We start from the raw sequence: 19,283 nt of genomic DNA on the forward strand, positions 1-19,283 counted from the left end.
CCCTTGGTTGTCCAGTACTTCCCAGCAGCTGAAAAGCTATGCCATGTTCTTTGCGACCTGCAGCACATTATCAATGAGGATGAGCACCTCACCAAGACCTTCCCCATGCCTCCATATCTCGCCTTTAAACAACCACCAAACCTCAAATCGGTCATTGTTTACAGCAAACTGCCTGGCTTTCGGGACAACACCATACAATCCTATCACGGCAGACGTTACAAGACGTGTCAGAGTGTCGACACAGAAACCACCGTTACACGTGGGGACACCACCCACCGGGTACTCGTGACTTGGTTAATGTTGTCTGTCTCATATGCTGCAGGCAAGGATACTGTGAGGCATAGTACGTTGATGAAACTGAGCAGAGGCTACAGCAATGGGTGAATGGATACCGCATAACAATCACCAACCAGAAGTGGTGCCTCTCAGTCGGAGAACACTTCAGCGATCCAGAACATTTGACATCGGACCTCCAGGTGACCGTCCTCCAAGACTTCAGGACAGGCAACAACAAAGTGGCCGAGCAGAGGCTGATAGCCAAGTTCTGTACCCATGGGGATCACCTCAACTGGGACCTTGGGTTCATGTTACATGACAGGTGACCACACTGCACACTACACACTGTCTCACACACACACTCCTGCACACCCATGCACTCATGCAGATCCTGTCTCATACACAAGTGCTCTCATATGCTCACACATACATTCCCCCACACTCACATCCACACACGCACATTCTCACAGACGTATAGCCCTTTACACTCAGACACGCCCCCCCCACGCGCGCGCGCGGACGCACACACATACACACAAGTTTGTGGGGTGACGTTGTACTGCAGGATTACATTTTATTTTGCTCAAAAACTGCATGAATCCATGTAAGATTCTGTAAATGCTTTTTTAGAAATAGAATCAGTCTGAACATTGGGGCAAAGACACCCTCACACAGGGCACCTCACACCTTCAATGTGTTATCTGAGCTAACATGGCATCTATTGCTAAAGTTCACTTGAGAAAGTAACTTTAAAAAAAGTTCTGGGATTTAGATATGAAAGAACTGACACCAACATGGTCATTCTCAAGTTGAGAATCCAGGTCATTTTCAATATATAATTTCAGTTGTATAACATTGTAAACCTTTGCTATAAATTCTGTGTCTTACGATCATACACTCCACAACCACCTGAAGGCACAGTGCTCCAAAAGCTAGTGCTTTCAAATAAACCTGTTGGACTATAACGTGGTGTTGTGTGATTTTTAATCTACTTTCAGTCAAGGTTTTGACAAATGGCCCCAAATTGAAATTATTAAGCTTTCTTTCAAGTTATAGGTATTTCACCTAAGCCCAAAAACTCCAGAAAATCGATTTGAAAGTCTAATGCATTACACAGTTTACTTTTTTTACTCTTAACTTTTCAGCGTGGGAAAAGTTTAAGTCGTGTAATGCACTGCCTGGAAATGTGTGGAGGCAAGTTCAATTGAGGCATTCAGAGGACATTGGATCGAAATAGTGTGCGAGAATATGGGGAAAAGGCAGGAGATTCGCACTATTTAATAGAACTGGTACAGGCACAATGGGCCAAATGCTCTCCTCCGGGCCATAACAATTCTGTGATTCTGACCCCGTTACTCTCCAGGACGTTTCTCTCTAATTTCACCTTTTCAAATAGATCACCATAGCTATAGAAAAAGTTAAAAGTTGATCATCATACCCCTGCAGGCACACAGAAAACCCATATACCTCTAGTTCAGAATTCAAAAATCCAAAAATAAATGATATTAAATTATACATAAATCACCCACTCTCACTACATTGTGCAACATAGTTCTGGGATTAGACATTATTTGACCAGAAAAGGAAAATGGTAGTAGGTAATTAAAAATAAAGAATAGCATTGAACTTATTCCAGTCGGATAAAGTATCCACTTAAGTGGCAAGGTAATGTATAACTGTGGCTCAAGATTTTCAGTGTGTTAAAATTTACAGCAGAGTCTTTAAGATAGTGCAAGACTTTATAGTACAAATTGCCTATAAATTATAGTTAGTCAATGTTTGTTTGACTAAAACTTGAAATCTTCTATTTGCTGTCACTCACCGGAAATTCAAATGTCTTTTAAAGGTTTGTGGTACTTACAGGAATTGTAGCAAATGTCTCTTAACTATTTCTAAACAAGAAATAGTTGTGACTGATGAAAAACTGCAATGTCTTGCACATTGGAAGAAAAGCAGAAACAACCTGGGGGAGAAACAAAAGCAACCTGAAATTCTTGTAGTGTTATCACTGAACTATTAATTAATCTAGAGACCCCAGGTTCATGTTCTGAGGATCCTGATTTGAATTCCGCAATGGAATTGTCGATGGTTGGAAAAACCAATTGGTTCACTCCTATCTGTTATGGAAGCAGACTGCCATCCTTACTTGGTCTGTGATTCCAGACCCACAACAATGTCGTTGACAAGAAGGGAGATGCACTAAATGCTGGCCTGGCTAGCAACACCCACATCCTGTGAATAAAACAAGAAAAAAAACTCTCCGGCATTGATTGAGCTAAAAGGAGATTGAAATTTATTTGGATATATTAGAAAACTAAAATATATGCAGACATTTCAGAGCAGAAATTAACAAAGCAAGCAAAGTGCTGAACCAAATCAATATTAAAAGTAAAGAATTCCCAAAGGAAGAGCCCTGAAATAAAGTGCTGAAGAAATTCAGCAGGTCTGTCAGAAACTGTAGAGAGAAAACATATCGAGTCCAGTGATCCTTTGCAGGAGTCCTAGTGAATCTGTTTATCAATGTTTGTTTTTTCTGTATAATTTGTGTGATGTTAGTATCACTGGCAGGATGAATGTTTGCTGCCTCTCTGTAATTGCCGGCGAGAAGGTGGTGGTGAGCTATCTTGAATCTCTTCAGTCTATTTTGTTTAGTTATACCCACACTGTTATGAGTGAATCATCTCCTGGTTTTTACTGATTAACAGTGTAAGAATGGAGATGCAGTTGACAAGATATAGGGCATCTCGCAGATGGTATATGTGGCTACCACTGTGTGCCACAAGTAGTGGGGGTGAATATGAAAGATGGTAAATGGGGCACTGATCAAGTGAGCTGCTTTGTGTTGAATGAAACTATTGGTTGGTCAGTCTGCACTCACCTAAGCAAGTGAGAAGAATTCTAGCACACTGCAGAATTGTACCTTGGTATTAGAGGAAGGTTTGGAAGTGAGTTACCACAGAATTCCCAGCCTATGACTTTTTCTTATAATCAAAGTATTTATATGGTTGGTTCAATTAAATTTTGTTCATAGTAACTCCTTGGAAATTCAACAATATTAGTCGATTCTTTCCTCTTGGAATTGATCATTGCTTGACTCTTGTTTGGCAGAAATGTTGATCCAATATTTCTTTATCTTTCTGTACAAGATTTAAATCTATTTTATACTTAGTTGGTTTAGTCTGAGGGTGCAATTTTACCCTCTCTAGAAGTAGCGAGAAGGGGAAATTAGATTAGATTAGATTAGATTAGATTAGATTACTTACAGTGTGGAAACAGGCCCTTCGGCCCAACAAGTCCACACCGACCCGCTGAAGCGCAACCCACCCATACCCCTACATTTACCCCTTTAACCTAACACTACGAGCAATTTAGCATGGCCAATTCACCTGACCCGCACATCTTTGTGACTGTGGGAGGAAACTGGAGCACCCGGAGCAAACCCACGCAGACACGGGGAGAATGTGCAAACTCCACACAGTCAGTCGCCTGAGTCGGGAAATGGTTGGGTAAGTTGGCCCTGGAGACATACTTGTCCCCTTTTCAACACCTCACCAATTGAGTGGTGGGCAGAAAGGTCCATTGGGGAATTTTTTTGACTTGCCATCAATTAAGGTTTTAAAGTGGTCAATTAACTGTCATTTAAGGGCCTAAACTCACTGTCTTCCCCATTACCTGCCTTCCTGGTAGGTGAGCAACTTGCTTGGTTTTTCAATTGGCTAACTTGGCCAATGTACCTAGCAGTTTTGGAGGGCAATCAGAGGCATGGATGTGGATGGCCTCTGAAAGCTGACTCCAACCCTGCAAAAATCGAAAGAAGAATGATTTATGCCTGTTAGATCCCCTGGAAAGTAGGCCTTGACCTACTTGAGTCTTGCAGCTTCAGGCAGCCTAAAACACCACTAAAACATTAAAGTGATTCACCAAGAAGCTCACCAGTTAGCGAGCTGATTGACATACATGATCCAGCGAGCTTTTTTATTGGCAAAGATGGAGAGTCCATTGACGCCTAATATGTCAGTCCCTAAAAAAAGAAAAGTCATAGGCTGTGTGTTTCAGCACATTCTTCAATTTGCCCTGCCCTCTCACATCACCGATTCAGTTTAGAAAATGCTATGTCAGGTAAGGATGCTCAACAACAATAAGTCTCTGCTCAAAACCCTGCAAGTGCTGCTGCCGATATTTTATTTTTCACAAGGCATAACATGAAATGATATCATGTCAAACACTATTTATATTTGAAATAAAAACAGAAACAAATTGCTAGAAGAACTCAGCATGTCTGGCAGTATCTGTGGAAAGAAAGCAAAGTCAACATTTTTGGTCCAACGACTGCAGTTTCAGCAGTTTCTGGCTTTGTTTCAGATTTCAGCATCTGTAGTTTTGTTTTATTTTCTACTTAAATCTCATATGCAACTAGCATCATCTCAACACATTTATGATATGGTTCCCTACACTTTCAGTTTTGGCCTCTTATGAATCCATTCCACCATTAGTGAATGCGTCTTTAGCTACATCTACCCCCAAGCTCAGGAATTCCATTTCCGGTCTACTTTACCTCTTTGCTGTGTTCTCCTCTTTTTAAGAGGCTTTCAAACAATCTACTTGTTTGAACAAAAATTTGGTAATCTATCCAAATACCAGCTTATGTGGCTTGGTGTTAATTTTGTTTCATAATATTCCTGAGAAGCAGCTTGGGAAATTTTAGTATCGTGAAAGAAGAAGTTGTTTTGTTGCTTACTGAATGAATCCTGTTCTGCTACCGATTTTAGATAAAAGCAGTAAGAACTTTCCTACAATCATAACTTACCAGAAGTATTGAAAATAGACAATTTGTTGTTCCTGTTTTCTGATACCTGAACCAGGTACACAATCAAAATAAATGCTGTCTAGTGCAGTTGGTGCTGCAGCAGCTAAACTGTGCATCTGCAGCAAACAAAAGATCAAAACATTTCTGATGTGTTTGACATTTCAGAAGGCTAGCGATGCGGTAGACAGACAATCGGTCATTTGTCAGTGATGCTGAATCCAGTCTGCATATGCATCAAGCCAGATCAAAGCTTGCTCAGGGGCACATATTTACATAGTTATATTACTGATACTATGGGAACCCAGCAACCTTATTCTGAGAACACTTGTGTAAATGAGAATCCTTTGAAAATCCTTGAAATTATTAGAAGTCAGTTGCGTTTCATGGCTTTTTGTCTGTGTGTAAAGGCTCTTCAAAATACATTTTACTTTTTAATCAAGGAAAATACCATTTAAAAAAATGTTTTTAATCCCTCACCCTCACGTAAACCCAAGATTTGGGGGGATTATGACATAGGCCTTCATTGTCTACCAGTTTCTCAAATGAGGAACTTTATAATGTTTCAAATCAATGTTAACTTAATTTCATAAATTCAATGAGATGTGCACAACTGTGAATTATACATACATGCTAATGTAAAGATGAGTTAGCTACCTCAATAACAAAACAAATTACATTATGTTATTAAAGAGCCTTTACACAGTTTAGCTTTCTTCAGAAAATATTTGTGTTAGTGTAATGTTGCTGCTCAAGATTATATCTGTCTACATAAAGAATCAATCAGTCTTATTGAATTGTGAGATAAAATAAACCAACATTCAAACATCAACCATAGGTCAATGGTGACTCCTCTTTACAAATGAATGTTACTATTTTCCCATTATATGAGAAATTTTCAATAATACATATTTGTATTTCTTGCCTGTTGTGTGTATATTCAAGATTTTAATCACAAATTAATTTCGTTATATTAATCACTTCTATTTTCTTAAACAATTCTGCTTAAACAATTCTGCTTAAACAATTCTGCTTTAACAATTCTGCTTTAACAATTGTCATTGACTTTGAATTTATATTAGTACCGACAGTTAAGAATGAAAGATTAGTTGACCCATGCATACTTTTTATAATTAACTTATAAGCTCCTAATCACTCGGTGGTGTACTCCAGCACCGAATAGAGAGATTTCAATTTTAAATGTTCGGTATGACTTGAGTTAGCAAATTTCAGTTGGAATAATTGCTGATAACTACAATTAGTTTGTATATATGGATAGTGGATGAAGCTCTGATTGGATTTGGTAGTGATGGCCCATTATTCAATAACTGTCTGATACTCACCATCCGGACTATCATGACAAATGTAAAATTGGATCAAATGCTAACACACTCTAAACTATGCCTCACTGCTGCCTCACAGCACCAGAGACCCGGGTTCAATTCCCGCCTCAGGCAACTGTCTGTGTGGAGTTTGCACATTCTCCCTATTTCTGCGTGGGTTTTCTCTGAGTGCTCCGGTTTTCTCCCACAGTCCAAAAAAAATGTGCAGGTTAGGTGAATTGGCAATGCTAAATTGCCCGTAGAGTTAGGTGAAGGAGTAAATGTAGAGGAATGGGTCTGGGTGGGTTGCTCTTCGGAGGGTCGGTGTGGACTAATTGGGCCGAAGGGCCTGTTTCCATACTGTAGGTAATCTACTCTAATTAATTAATGCTTTGAGGAGATGGAGTAGAGTAATGAAGCCCGTGGAAGTGTTTAAATCATTATAAAATAGTATTAAGGTAAAAGGTCAGAGCAGGCCATTTTCCCTCAACCTGATGCACCATTTGATATCATAGCTAGTTTTCTACCTCCAGTTCTACCCTCCAGCACTTTCCCCATATTCCTTATTGCTGAAAATGTGTTGCTGGAAAAGCGCAGCAGCACATTCCAGCAACACATTTTCAGCTCTGATCTCCAGCATCTGTAGTCCTCACTTTCTCCATATTCCTTATTGCCCTTACAACCAAAATCTCTGTTGATTTTTATCTTGGATATGTTCAGTGAGTGGGCATCCACAGCCTTATGGACAGAGAATTCTTAAAATTCACAACCTTTTCTTTTCTTAGCCCTCAACAGTTAATCCTTTATTTTCTGAGATTGTGACCACCAACCCATGAAATATCATTTTAGGAACTAAGCTCTTAAGAATTTTCAGCCTCAACAGGATCACCTTGATTCTTCTAAATTTTGGAGAACATAGAACCAGACTACTGAATATCTCTTTCTTAGTCAGTCCTGTCATCCCTGCAATCAGGCAGGTGTACATTTGGTGCATTTCCTGTATACAGAGATGCCAGGTGTAACCTAACCAACAACAAATACAATTACAGTCAGATATTTTGTCCAATTTTTAATACTTAAGATTAAGAAGGAAGTCAATGCTTGGGAATGGAATGTTTTAACACATTGCTTCTTGTGTTGAGACAAATAAAACTTGACCAAATATAACTTGAAGAGTAAAACAGCTCTGTGCCAAAAATATGCCTTATAATAATACTAGGAGAAAGTGAGGACTGCAGATGCTGGAGCTCAGAGACGAGAGTGGGAAAGCACAGCAAGTCAGGCAGCATCTGAAGAACAGGGCCAGGGCTGAGACTTAAATGGGAGGGAGGTGGGGTGGGTAGCTGGTAAAGCGATAGGTGGATGAAAGTGAGGGAGAAAGTGATAGGGCAGATGGGGGAGTGATGGACAGGTCCAGAGGGCGGTGGCAAGTTGGAGGCTTGGGATTGGGATAATGTGGGGAGAGGGGAAATGAGGAAACTGTTGAAATCCACATTTATCCCATGTGATTGCATGGTCCCAAGGCGGAATATGAGGCATTCCTCCTCCAGGCGTTGGGTGGTAATGGTTTGGTGGTGCAGGAGGCCCAAGACCTGCATGTCCTTGACAGAGTGGGAGGGGGAATTGAAGTGTTCAGCCATGGGGCAGTGGGGTTGGTGGGTGTGGGTGTCCCAGAGATGTACTCTGAAACGATCGCAAGGTGTCCTGCCTCCCTAATGTAGAGGAGACCACACCGAGTGCAATAGATGCAGTAGATGACATTGGTAGAGGTACAGATAAATTTCTGATTGAAGTGGAAGGATCCCTTGGGGCCTTGGATGGATGTGAGGGGGGTGGTGTGGGTGCAGGTTTTGCATTTCCTGCGGCAGCAACTTCCCTTCCCATGTGGTTGACGAACCCTCCAGCGCATCTCCTCCACTTCACGCACCACTGCCCTTGAACCCCACCCCTCCCAATGGAACATGGACAGATACCTCCCGATCCTCACCTTGCCCCCCACCAACCTCTGCATATATCGCATCATCCTCCGCCACTTCTGCCACCTGCAAATGGACCCCACCACCAAAGGTATATTTCCCTCCCTAACCCTATCATTTCTCAAAATGCAGCACCTCACATTTATCTAAATTAAACTCCATCTGCCACTCCTCAGCCCATTGACCCATCTGATCAAGATCCCGTTGTAATCTGAGGTAACCTTCTTTGCTGCCCACTACACCTCCAGCTTTGGTGTCATTTGTATGCTTACTAACTATGTTCACATCCAAGTCATTTATCTAAATGACGAAAAGTAGTGGTCCAAGCACCTTGTGGCATTTCTTTGGTCACCGACTTCCAGTCTGAAAAACAACCCTCCACCACCCTCTGTCTTCTACCTTCGAGTCAGTTCTGTATCCAAAAGGCTAATTCTTCCTGTATTCCATGAGATCTAACCTTGCAAACCAGTCTCCCACGGGGAACCTTGTTGAATGCCTTACTGAAGTCCATATGGATCACATCTACTGCTCTGCCCTCATCAATTCTCTTTGTTACTTTTTCAAAAAACTCAATCAAATTCGTGAGACATGATTTCTAACGCACAAAGTGGTCTATCTTAATACATTAAATGCTGTATTGATACTTGTTTTGCAAATATAGCATTCTGACGTGGTCTCCTATCAAGTAAATACGCAAAACCTTAAGTAAACTTGTTCTTTAGGCCTGAAGTTTTTAAATGTTGAAAATCTATTTTCTTTTTCAATTGTAAGTAGTAGCTAAAAAATTATCATTATTTTCCAATTTTGCTTAGTGACATCGATGTATGTAAAACACTGATACACCCTTCATATAAGAAGATTTAAGACTGACATTTTGGTGCCAAGTTTCCACTTGATTCTGGTTTTTATACCAGCACAACTTAGGTAAATTAGTCAATATGGTAGCAGAATTTCAGCATGAGTGCATCCTAAACCATACTTGTGTTTATAAAATGCTGAAACAGTTTCAATTCACCTAAATCGGACTCTGTACCCAATTTTAATGCCTTCAGAGATTGCAAGATTGTACCACTGACTTTCAAATTGTGCTGGTTTTCTTAAGTTTAATTGGCTAAGAAGCTCACTTTGCTCTGATGAAACTATTAAGTTGCTCATTTTTAAGTTATTTATGTTAAATCAGGTTTCTCACAGGAAGACAGGACAGCTTTATTAATAATGCTGATTTTGATGATAAGCCCTCGTTTAGCCACATTAACAACACCCAAGCTCAGAATTTACATTCATGATCCAGTTGATACTCAAATTTGCATCCTTTCTCTTCTCTTGCACCTTCCTCACCCTCACCTCCTAATTTCCTTTGTCAAATAAGTCAGTTCAATGATGTGTCGGTATGCAGAATGTTGGTGTATAGAGGTATTGTTTTTACATTTGTTAAATGCTGCCTTATTTAATTTTAACAGGGACAGAAGCAAAAAAGAGAGGATTAATCCTGTAAAATCAAAAGGTAAGCTTGAGTTGCAAGACAGAAACCAAGAAATTAAAAAAAGCTGTTCATTCTTTCAGCATAAGGAATTGCTTCAGATCAGTTACCTGTTCCTTTTCACTGTACACAGTCCCTGCAATATCTAAAATTAATCTGGTTTCCTTTTGAAGAGTTCAATGGAATGAATATTTACTACGAAGATTGTAGTTTACTCCACAAATCAATGATCAGCCCAGAGAATGTTTTTATTTCAAAAATGTACTTTACTTATAAAAATATCTTTATGTATATTTCGTCATGTTATTCCGAAGGCTAAGTTTGCCTCAGAACAAAATTCTCAGGTTCTACTTTGTTGTCTAACTCTCCAAATCAATGTTGTTATTTTAGCAAATGTATGTCTTTTGTAAGACTTAGTCTCTGCTGTCCTTAATTGTTTCTATTTTGCTGATGTTTCACATTCACCAAGACCGGGGACATAGAGCTAGGAACAGTGTGGTTTAGTTGTCTGAGGACAGTAACATCATTTGATGTGCCATTTGTTGCAATTGCCCACCACCATTACTTATTTCTCTAATAACATTAAAATAATTAACAGTATACATTAAAGAGCAAGTGATAATAACAATTGAACATTAAATATCAACTGCTACCAATACTCAAAACATTTACTGTTTTACTGAAGTTGGCTTAATGGGTTTGTTTCAGTGACACTGACTGTTCTCCAATGTCTTGTTCCGGCGGCAGTTCTTTTTTGTCGGTCACTGAATGTTAGCAACTCTTCAACCAATTAGGGCATGAAAATCATGATCACTTCTAAACTCATCCTAATTCCACCCCCACTATTTGCAAAATCTATATATCTGTTTTTAGCCCAACAGATTACAACTTGGAATGAAGCAGTTATCTTTATTTTTGCTTCTCTGTATCAATGTGTCTAAGCCCAATCAAACTGCCCACGCTGCTGTTGCTCAACAAAGTGTAAGGATTGATTCTGGTAAATTGGTATGGCTTAAGTCAACAGCAAGCAAGCTATTGGGGAGCATCTTAAAATATATCGAGAGATTTCATTTCCAAGGCTACACTTAATAGCTTAATAATATAAGCCTTTGGTTTTGTACTATTTTTCTGAAGCCATTGCCCCTGCATCTTACTGCAGACTGTTTGGTCTCACTAATATTTGTATTATTCAGCTATTTCTTTGGACTTGTATACTATGAATTGATTCCCATATCCCAACATTTTACTTGCCTTCACAAGTAAAACTGGATGCTGCATCAAAATGTTTAGTGCTTATCAACAATGGCACCTAAACATTCAATTTCTCCAGGTGTTTAGCACTCATTGACACATTCGTGTTACTACTGTGTATTACCTTGCATACCTCTAATACGAAACTCAGCAAATTTTGTGATTTTACTCGACCCCAACGTAATGTATATATTTAAGATAAAAGGTAGCAGTCCTTGCATGGTGGAAACATCATTGTTTACCATCTTCCAGTCTGAAAAGTATCAATTTACGACAACCTGCTTCCTTATGTATTTTCTTTTATCCAAGCTGATACTGTCCTCCTTTTCTGGGAGTCTTGGTTTTTGAATCAGCCTTTTAGGTTCCATATTTTCTAAGACTTCCTTAAAATTCATATAGATAACATCCACTGCCTTCCCATAATCTATTTTCTCCATGATTTAATTCAACAATTCAGTTCCAGCAATTAAGCACAGTCTGCATTTCATAAAGCTTTATTGACTCTCTTTAATTAACGCATACCTTTCAAGTGCCTGTTGATATTTTTCTCCCCCCATTTATTGTTTTTAAAACCTTACATACCATGGCATTAAATTCACTGCCTGCAGTTACTAGGAATGTCCTGTGTCCATTTTTGAATAATTTTTACTACTCTCCCGAGCCCTGGCATCTCACCAAGCTCATCTTTAAATAGTTCTAATTTTCTTTGAATACATTGGCCATGATGAGTAATCCTCATTGGGCGACACGATAGAACAGTGGCAAGCACTGCTGCCTTACAGCGCCAGAGACCTGGGTTTAATTCCCGCCTCAGGTAACTGTCTGTGTGGAGTTTGCACATTCTCCCCATGTCTGCGTGGGTTTCCTCCAGGTGCTCCGGTTTCCTCCCACAATCCAAAGATGTGCAGGTCAGGTGAATTGGCCATGCTAAATTGCCTGTAGTGTTAGGTGAAGGGGTAAATGTAGGGGAATGGGTCTGCGTGGGTTGATCTTTGGAGGGTCAGAGTGGACTTGTTGGGCCGAAAGGCCTGTTTCCACACTGTAAGTAATCTAATCTAATCGTAATCCCAATTATTTCCCTAAATCGTTTATATTTTCTTCTTGATTGCTATCCCTCACTTTGGCTGAGTTGCATTTCATTTTCTTGCAAAGCATTTGTGCAAAATATTCATTTAAATTTATGATGGGTGGTGCTGTCTTAAGTACCATAGCAGCTTACTGGCTTCTATTGCTTCCTCTAGCACTCGAATTTGACTTCAACACATATAGATGAGATAAAATAAATCAAATTTCTTTCCAGAAATTGCAAACTGAAATGCCTAGTTGGCCTGAAATGAGTTTCCATTGGGCATAATTCTATAGTGTAGCGCTGATTGGACAGATTTATACAGATGAGCCGCCACAAAAAATGCTCACATCTTAAGTGGTGTGATTATACACTATGGGATAGTTAATGCACATTGTTAGCGCCATCTGGAGGAAAGCCTAACCTGTATATGAGTACCATTGAGTTTGACCAGAGAATACTGTATCCAAATACGACAACGTGAATATCTGCACGATTTTTGTCTTTCACAGAAGTTAAGAAGGCAATTAATAACTATCAATTTTGGTGCAAAGCTCAAAAGCTGCATAATAAAGTTTGACATTTTCTGAAGCATATATAACCTACACAGTGATATTGAGCAGAAAAAGAATGGATGAGTTCTACGTAGAAGTTATGTCATAGAAATAGAATACTTGGCACAAACAGTGTGGATAGGCATTTACCTATCACCTGAGCAAAAAATTCTAATTATATTCACCTGTTTTCTGTTTGCATGTTTCAGTCATTTATTTTAATTAAATTATCAAATCCAGGTTTGCATTTCCCCTGCTTTACATTTCAGTCATGAAATTTGAAAGTGAATTCCACATTGCCTAATCTTTTTGTGTGAAAAGGTTTTTATTTGCCCTTTATTCTGTATCTCTAACATTTTGTTCGTATCAGTGCCCTTTGTTTCCAGCAGTTAAGCAATCAGAAACAATCAGTTTCTATCTCATGCATTCCAACTTTTCAAGCCTCAATATTTTCCCTGTGGTGTTGAGCCCATTAACTGAAGATAGTACTTTGAGGCAGGTGATTTGCTTTTGGATGCCTGTCAATTTCTATATCAGACACCTTTATCCTTTGATTATATTCTGCTTGTAAGTCATTCCCAACCTTCTGTTATTTTATATCTAAACTTCCCAAATTTGCCAATTATAGTCCAATTTGTAATTTTTTCCCTTATACCTGTTATTCTCTAAACAACCACCCAAACCTCTTGATTGGATTCCAACCTGTAACTCATTGCTACATATTGACTACTGTAAAAATAAACCATCTGAATTTTCTGGATCAACTCCAGTGTGCAGTTCACGACAGTGGTTGAACTACTTTTCAACAGTAATTGAATCTGCTGTTCAATAGAAAAGTAATTATTGTTTTGTAAAATGGTATATCATTGTGTTACACTTGTGATACTTGTCAGCCAGTTTTGTAGCAATAATTAGGTAAATCTTTTATTGAAATTTGTGTATGTCTGTTTTAGGATTAATTTTGTATGCCTCTTGTATTTTTGCATCTCTGCCTCGGCCATGGGCCCTCGACTGTGTTTGCTGTTTATTTGCTCCCATGTTTGTGGGGCTACATCTTCCAAAGTACGAAAATAGAATTCACATTTAAATATTTTCAATTTTCAGCAAAGATAATCTACAGCCTGATTATTCAAACCCAAAAGACATAATGTAATTTTGAAACTTTATATTTCAACAAATTAAACACTTTAATGTTTTAAGTCAGTAAGTTGGATCGTGTTGTTCCCGAAAGAGGGTCCCTGTGCAATTTGTTCTGTGTAGAGAACCCTGAGCCAATATAACAATCCCCCCACCTTGTCTCAGTCCTCATTTCCCCTCCCCCACCTTGTCTCAGTCAAATTCCTCGAACTCATCCTGTTCCTTGGATGCTGCCTGACCTGCTGCGCTTTTCCAGCAACACATTTTCAGCTCCAATATAACAATCATCTTGTTGATCCAATACTAAAATTAACACAAACACACATCATCTGGATTAACTTTGTAGAGATAATGTCAACTATCCAAATAAGTATTGTTGAAGAAAATACAGCAACAGAATTCATATTAAAACAGATCAAAAACTCCAAGTTAGTGACAGAAAAGAAACCCAATGATTTCAGGTCGGCCTGAGATTCCCTTACAAACATTCTGGTGATCAGGGTCTCCCATTGTAAACTATATTTTAATACAACAGTAACAACAGTTGTAATGCACAAGCTCTGTAGCCATGTTTATGTATATTGATATTTGATTTAAGACACCTTGCACGCATACAGAATGAAATTAAGTGAACTGATGTAAAGCAATAACTTTTCGATGTCTTGATTCAAATTTTCAGCTTTATCTGAAATGTTAATACTTAGCTATTTTTTAATCAAATGCAGCACATTAATATGCATTTGGAAATTTTCAGCGACAGAATAAAGATGCTGAATTGAATGAGAATTCAAACTGATGCAAGTATTGTTATAATCCTCTTTCATTGTAGAACCAGCATTTTCTGAATAATAGGTAATGAATTGCAAATTTGCAAGTGCTGATGTCATTGAGAGTCATTGGGATGTTAATGTTGACTTTCGTTTTGTGCATTTTATCTGCTAAAACGAATATTAAAGTTCAACATTAAAGTTTTTAAATTTCATGAAACATTTGAAAGTCACAAAAGTAACAGTGTTAGAGTAACAAGCTCTGAAAACGTGCTTTCATCCACATTGTCTTTTGGGTTCCTATTAAAGTTTTGTGGCTTTTTTATTTTTGTTGTCCTGTAGCCTAAGAAAGAAAGAAAGATGAGCAAAGATCAAAGATAAACATTGCATGCATTATTTTGCCAAGTAAATGAGACAAGAGGACAAGCTGACCCTTAGATGAATAAAGTTGTTGTCTCTCATTCTTACAGCTTTTTGGGGTGAATCTGATGACAGTGCATCCGATATTGAAGCAATTCTTCATCCGAAGACATCAGAAGTATTTCAGGACGGAGATGATTTTGAAGATTTTTTTTAACAGCAAAAATTAACCATTCAATTGACAAGGCATTATAATGTACCCAGGCTTTGAATATAGAGTTGTTCAGTTGGAGAGAAATGTGTCTCACATGTTGTCATAGAAATTCCGTACAACTGCCTTCTCATTTGTTTCTTGCATTCAATCATTGTCGCAAAAATAAAGAAAATGGTCACCAGAGTGAATGTTTAGGTTTTTTGCATTTTTGCAGTGGCTGAGATTTCTTGGGATAGGTAATATTTTGAAAAACACAAAACTGGTACAGAAAGAGAGGAGAGTTTTTACAGGTATTGACTTCTTTACTATTTTCTTTTTCACCCAATTCTAACTGACTGCACTTGAGACCAAATTAAGTACTGTTCAGATAATCATTGTTGAATTTGAAAATTTTGAAATTATGTATGTACAGCAGAGTTCCACAAATAGTAATAAGTTAATGAACCAATAACCCATTTTAATTATAGCAACTAAGGGCTAAGTATTAAGTCAGGGGAGGATCATTTCTGCTTTAGTCTTTCATTGACATTATCAGGGTACAAATGAACATTGAAATGTAATCCCAATATAAAGCAAGTTACTTGTCTACTTCACTCTTACTCTCGTCAGTATAAGTGTATATGTGTGTGTGCTGTGCTATAATAAAGTGACCCTATAAAATACATTGATTTAAAAAAAACAAAAGGGTCACTGTGTCTTGTTGAGCAAAAAAAGAATTTTGAACACAATTGTGTATCAAACAGGAGGTTCTTAAAATACATCACCAATAAAGACCAATTTTGTTTTTAGTATCACGTGTCAGTAATATATTTTACCAATGCTGATGCAAATTGAAAGGCAAATTATTTGCAGTTGCCCTGCTTTGCTCAAAGGTTTTTTGTTGCAGTCTTCAAATGTCAAGCTGATTCCGTGAATGTCAAGTGTTGATTCTGATGAATGATTTTTTTTTGTTACAAGAGTATCTAAATAGAGTTTAGATTCCAGTAATAGGAAGTTTAAAAGAATTAAGTGCATTATTTCTACCATAGTAGTTGCCTTCGAAATCATAAATAGATCAGAATATTGCTCCAGTAAAACCGAATACCTAGTCTCTCCTGAGAACCTCCGCAGTTACAAATGTTAGATTTTAGCCAAATAGCAATTAAACGATTAACATTATTTGGAATTAACACAAAATGCCCCATTAGTTGCTATTCTTGTATTTGTAGAAATGTATTTACTATGCTGCAAATCTATATCATTATAGCTAGCAATGTATTGGAAAGAAGTGCTTGATACCCCTTTCTATCTAATGTATAAGCTGCTACTTATATGTTGTGCTGGGCTTTAAGTCTTGCTCTGTAGCCCTTTTGGACTTTTTCCAATTGTCCAAAACTGACACCAGTAATGGTGGTTTCACATTATTTAAGTAAAACTTAATATATTACAGCAATGAGCAGAGTTTATCTGCTATATTCTTTCATCCATTTGTTTCTTTAGTTGCAGCTGTCACATCCTGTTCCATATTCTTCCCACAGTTTGCTCTTGTTTACCCTTCAGGTGCTAACTGTTGAATCTTCTTGCCGCAAAATTCATCCCATCCCATTTTCTGCCATGCTCCCACCAACCTACCCATAATGATATGTACAGGTATAAGATAGCATTTGTGTTCCTCATCACTTTCTCTTCTTTCACCACAAACTGCTATGTCTAGATTTTTGCCCAAGTGGAGAGCCTCTTGTGGTGAAAATGGTGGACAAGCATGGAAATCACAGATCCTGTCCCAGATGTGTCACTTTATATTTTTGCAGGGGCTGGTTGTGTTCTCTCATGCACAGTTCAGAGGCAGCTGGCCATATACATCATCAGCTACTTACACTTGTGTGATATTGATTTGGGAAACCTGAACCGTGCAGAATAGATCTGGTCTGAACTTTGTGCATTTCTTAGGTTAGCCAAGGTATCACGTTGAAGAAAGAGGATTGGGATACAATCCCAGGACACCTTTGGGGCAGTTCAGGTGCACATTAGAATTTATAAAAAGCAGGCATCTGTGTTCATAATAATGCATCAACTCATTAAACACCAAACTCAACTGCTAACAGACTTGTTGAGATTAATTGTCAAAAGCAATGGCTAAGAGGACCTGACAAAAGTGTCAACAGAAACTAATCAACAGAGAGACAAATTGTGCTTGACAAATTTGCTGGAGTTCTTTGAGGATGCAATCAGCAAGATGGATAATGCGGCTCTAGTCGATGTGGTGTATCTAGACTTCCAGAAGGCATTTGACAAGAGGCTGCATATAAGATTGATCCAGAAGGCTAGATGCTGGAAGTAATGGCTAGATTATTGGCTTGGATAAAGGATTGACTGAGTGATAGAAAACAGCGGGTCAGGATAAATGGGTCCTTGTCTGGATGGTGAACTGTAACGAGTAGGGGGCCGCAGGGTTCAGTTCTCGGACCTCATCTATTTACAATCTATACAAATGATCTGTAAGCAAGATCAAAGTGTAACATAGCAAAATTTGCTGACAATATGAAAATAGTTGGGAAAGCAGGCAGTGATGAGGAGATAAGGAATTTACAGATGCATATTGATAGACGAGGAGAATGGTCCAAAATCTGGCAGATGGAGTTTAATGTGGATATGTGCAAGTTTGGCCAGAAAAAAAGGGCAAATTATTATTTAATTGGGAAGCAGATTCAAAGTACGTTAGTGCAGAGGGATCTGGATGTCTTTGTGCATGAATTGCAGAAAGTGGGTATGGAGGTACAGCATATAATAAAAAAAAATGGAATCCCGGCATTTATTGTAAAAGGACTGATTATAAAAGTAAAGAAATGTTACAATTATAAGACGTTTGTGAGAATATGCCAAGAATATTGTGACTAGTTTTGGTCTCTTTACTTGAGGAAGGATGTGGTGGTGGTTCAGATAAGGATCACCAGGTTGATTCCAGGGATGAAAAGGCTATTGTACGACGAGTGGATGAATAGCTTGGGCTTGTACTCGCTGGAGTTCAGAAGAATGGGGGGCGGTATCTGAAACAAAAACAGAAATTTCTGGAAAAGCTCAGCAGGTCTGGCAGCATCTGTGAAGAGAAATTAATTAACGTTTCAGGACCAGTGACACTTCCTCAGAACTGATGGTGGCGAGGAAAATGTCAGTTTATATGCAGAAAACAAATGTGGAGGGAGGAGATAAGGAGTAACTGATAGGTGGGAATCAAGCCCAAAAAGAGAGAAGAACAGTTAAACAGACAAAGGAATAGATAATAATCTGGCCAGGAGGGTGAATAGCTGTTCGTGGAGACTTAGTGGCTAAACGGAGGAAATCTGATTGAGGTACATAACACAAAAAAGAGGAATGATAAGGTGAATGTTGAACAAGAGGGCATAGATATAGTGAGATCAGATAGCTTCAAAACTGAGATGAGGAGAAACTATTTGTAGAGTCATAGAGATGTACAGCATGGAAACACACCCTTCGGTCCAACCTGTCCATGCCGACCAGATATCCCAACCCAATCTAGTCCCACCTGCCAGCACCTGGCCCATATCCATCCAAAGCCTTCCTTTTCATATACCCATCCAAATGCCTCTTAAATATTGTAATTGTACCAGCCTCCACCACATCCTCTGGCAGATCATTCCATATACGCATCACGCTCTGCGTGAAAAGGTTGCCCCTTAGGTCTCTTTTATATCTTTCCTCTCTCACCCTAAACCTATGCCCACTAGTTCTGGACTCCCCGATCCTAGGGAAAAGACTTTGTCTATTTATCCTATCCATGCCCTTCATAATTTTGTAAACCTCTATAAGGTCACCCCTCAGCCTCCGACGCTCCAGGGAAAACAACCCCAGCCTGTTCAGCCTCTCCCTATAGCTCAAATCCTCCAATCCTGGCAACATCCTTGTAAATCTTTTCTGAACCCTTTCAAGTTTCACAACATCTTTCCGATAGGAAGGAGATCAGGATTGCATGCAATATTCCAACAGTGGTCTTACCAATGTCCTGCACAGCCGCAACATGACCTCCCAACTCCTGTACTCAATACACTGACCAATAAAGGAAAGCATACCAAACGCCT

The 19,283-nt window shown here is 38.8% G+C and overlaps 1 protein-coding gene across 2 annotated transcripts in view; it reads left to right on the plus strand.

Annotated features, from left to right (window-relative positions):
* kiz (kizuna centrosomal protein) overlaps window positions 1–15,995 on the plus strand; it is a 185,247-nt gene extending 169,252 nt beyond the window's left edge. For both annotated transcript variants that reach the window (XM_043696536.1, XM_043696535.1), the window contains exons 13-14: window positions 9,839–9,882; window positions 15,104–15,995. In XM_043696536.1, the coding sequence (XP_043552471.1) occupies window positions 9,839–9,882; window positions 15,104–15,210 (151 nt within the window). In that variant the 3' untranslated portion in view covers window positions 15,211–15,995. The remainder of the gene's footprint in view (window positions 1–9,838; window positions 9,883–15,103) is intronic.
* Window positions 15,996–19,283: the final 3,288 nt, after the last annotated feature.

This window comes from Chiloscyllium plagiosum, chromosome 9, assembly GCF_004010195.1.
Source record: "Chiloscyllium plagiosum isolate BGI_BamShark_2017 chromosome 9, ASM401019v2, whole genome shotgun sequence".
In the NCBI taxonomy this organism is placed as follows: domain Eukaryota; kingdom Metazoa; phylum Chordata; class Chondrichthyes; order Orectolobiformes; family Hemiscylliidae; genus Chiloscyllium; species Chiloscyllium plagiosum.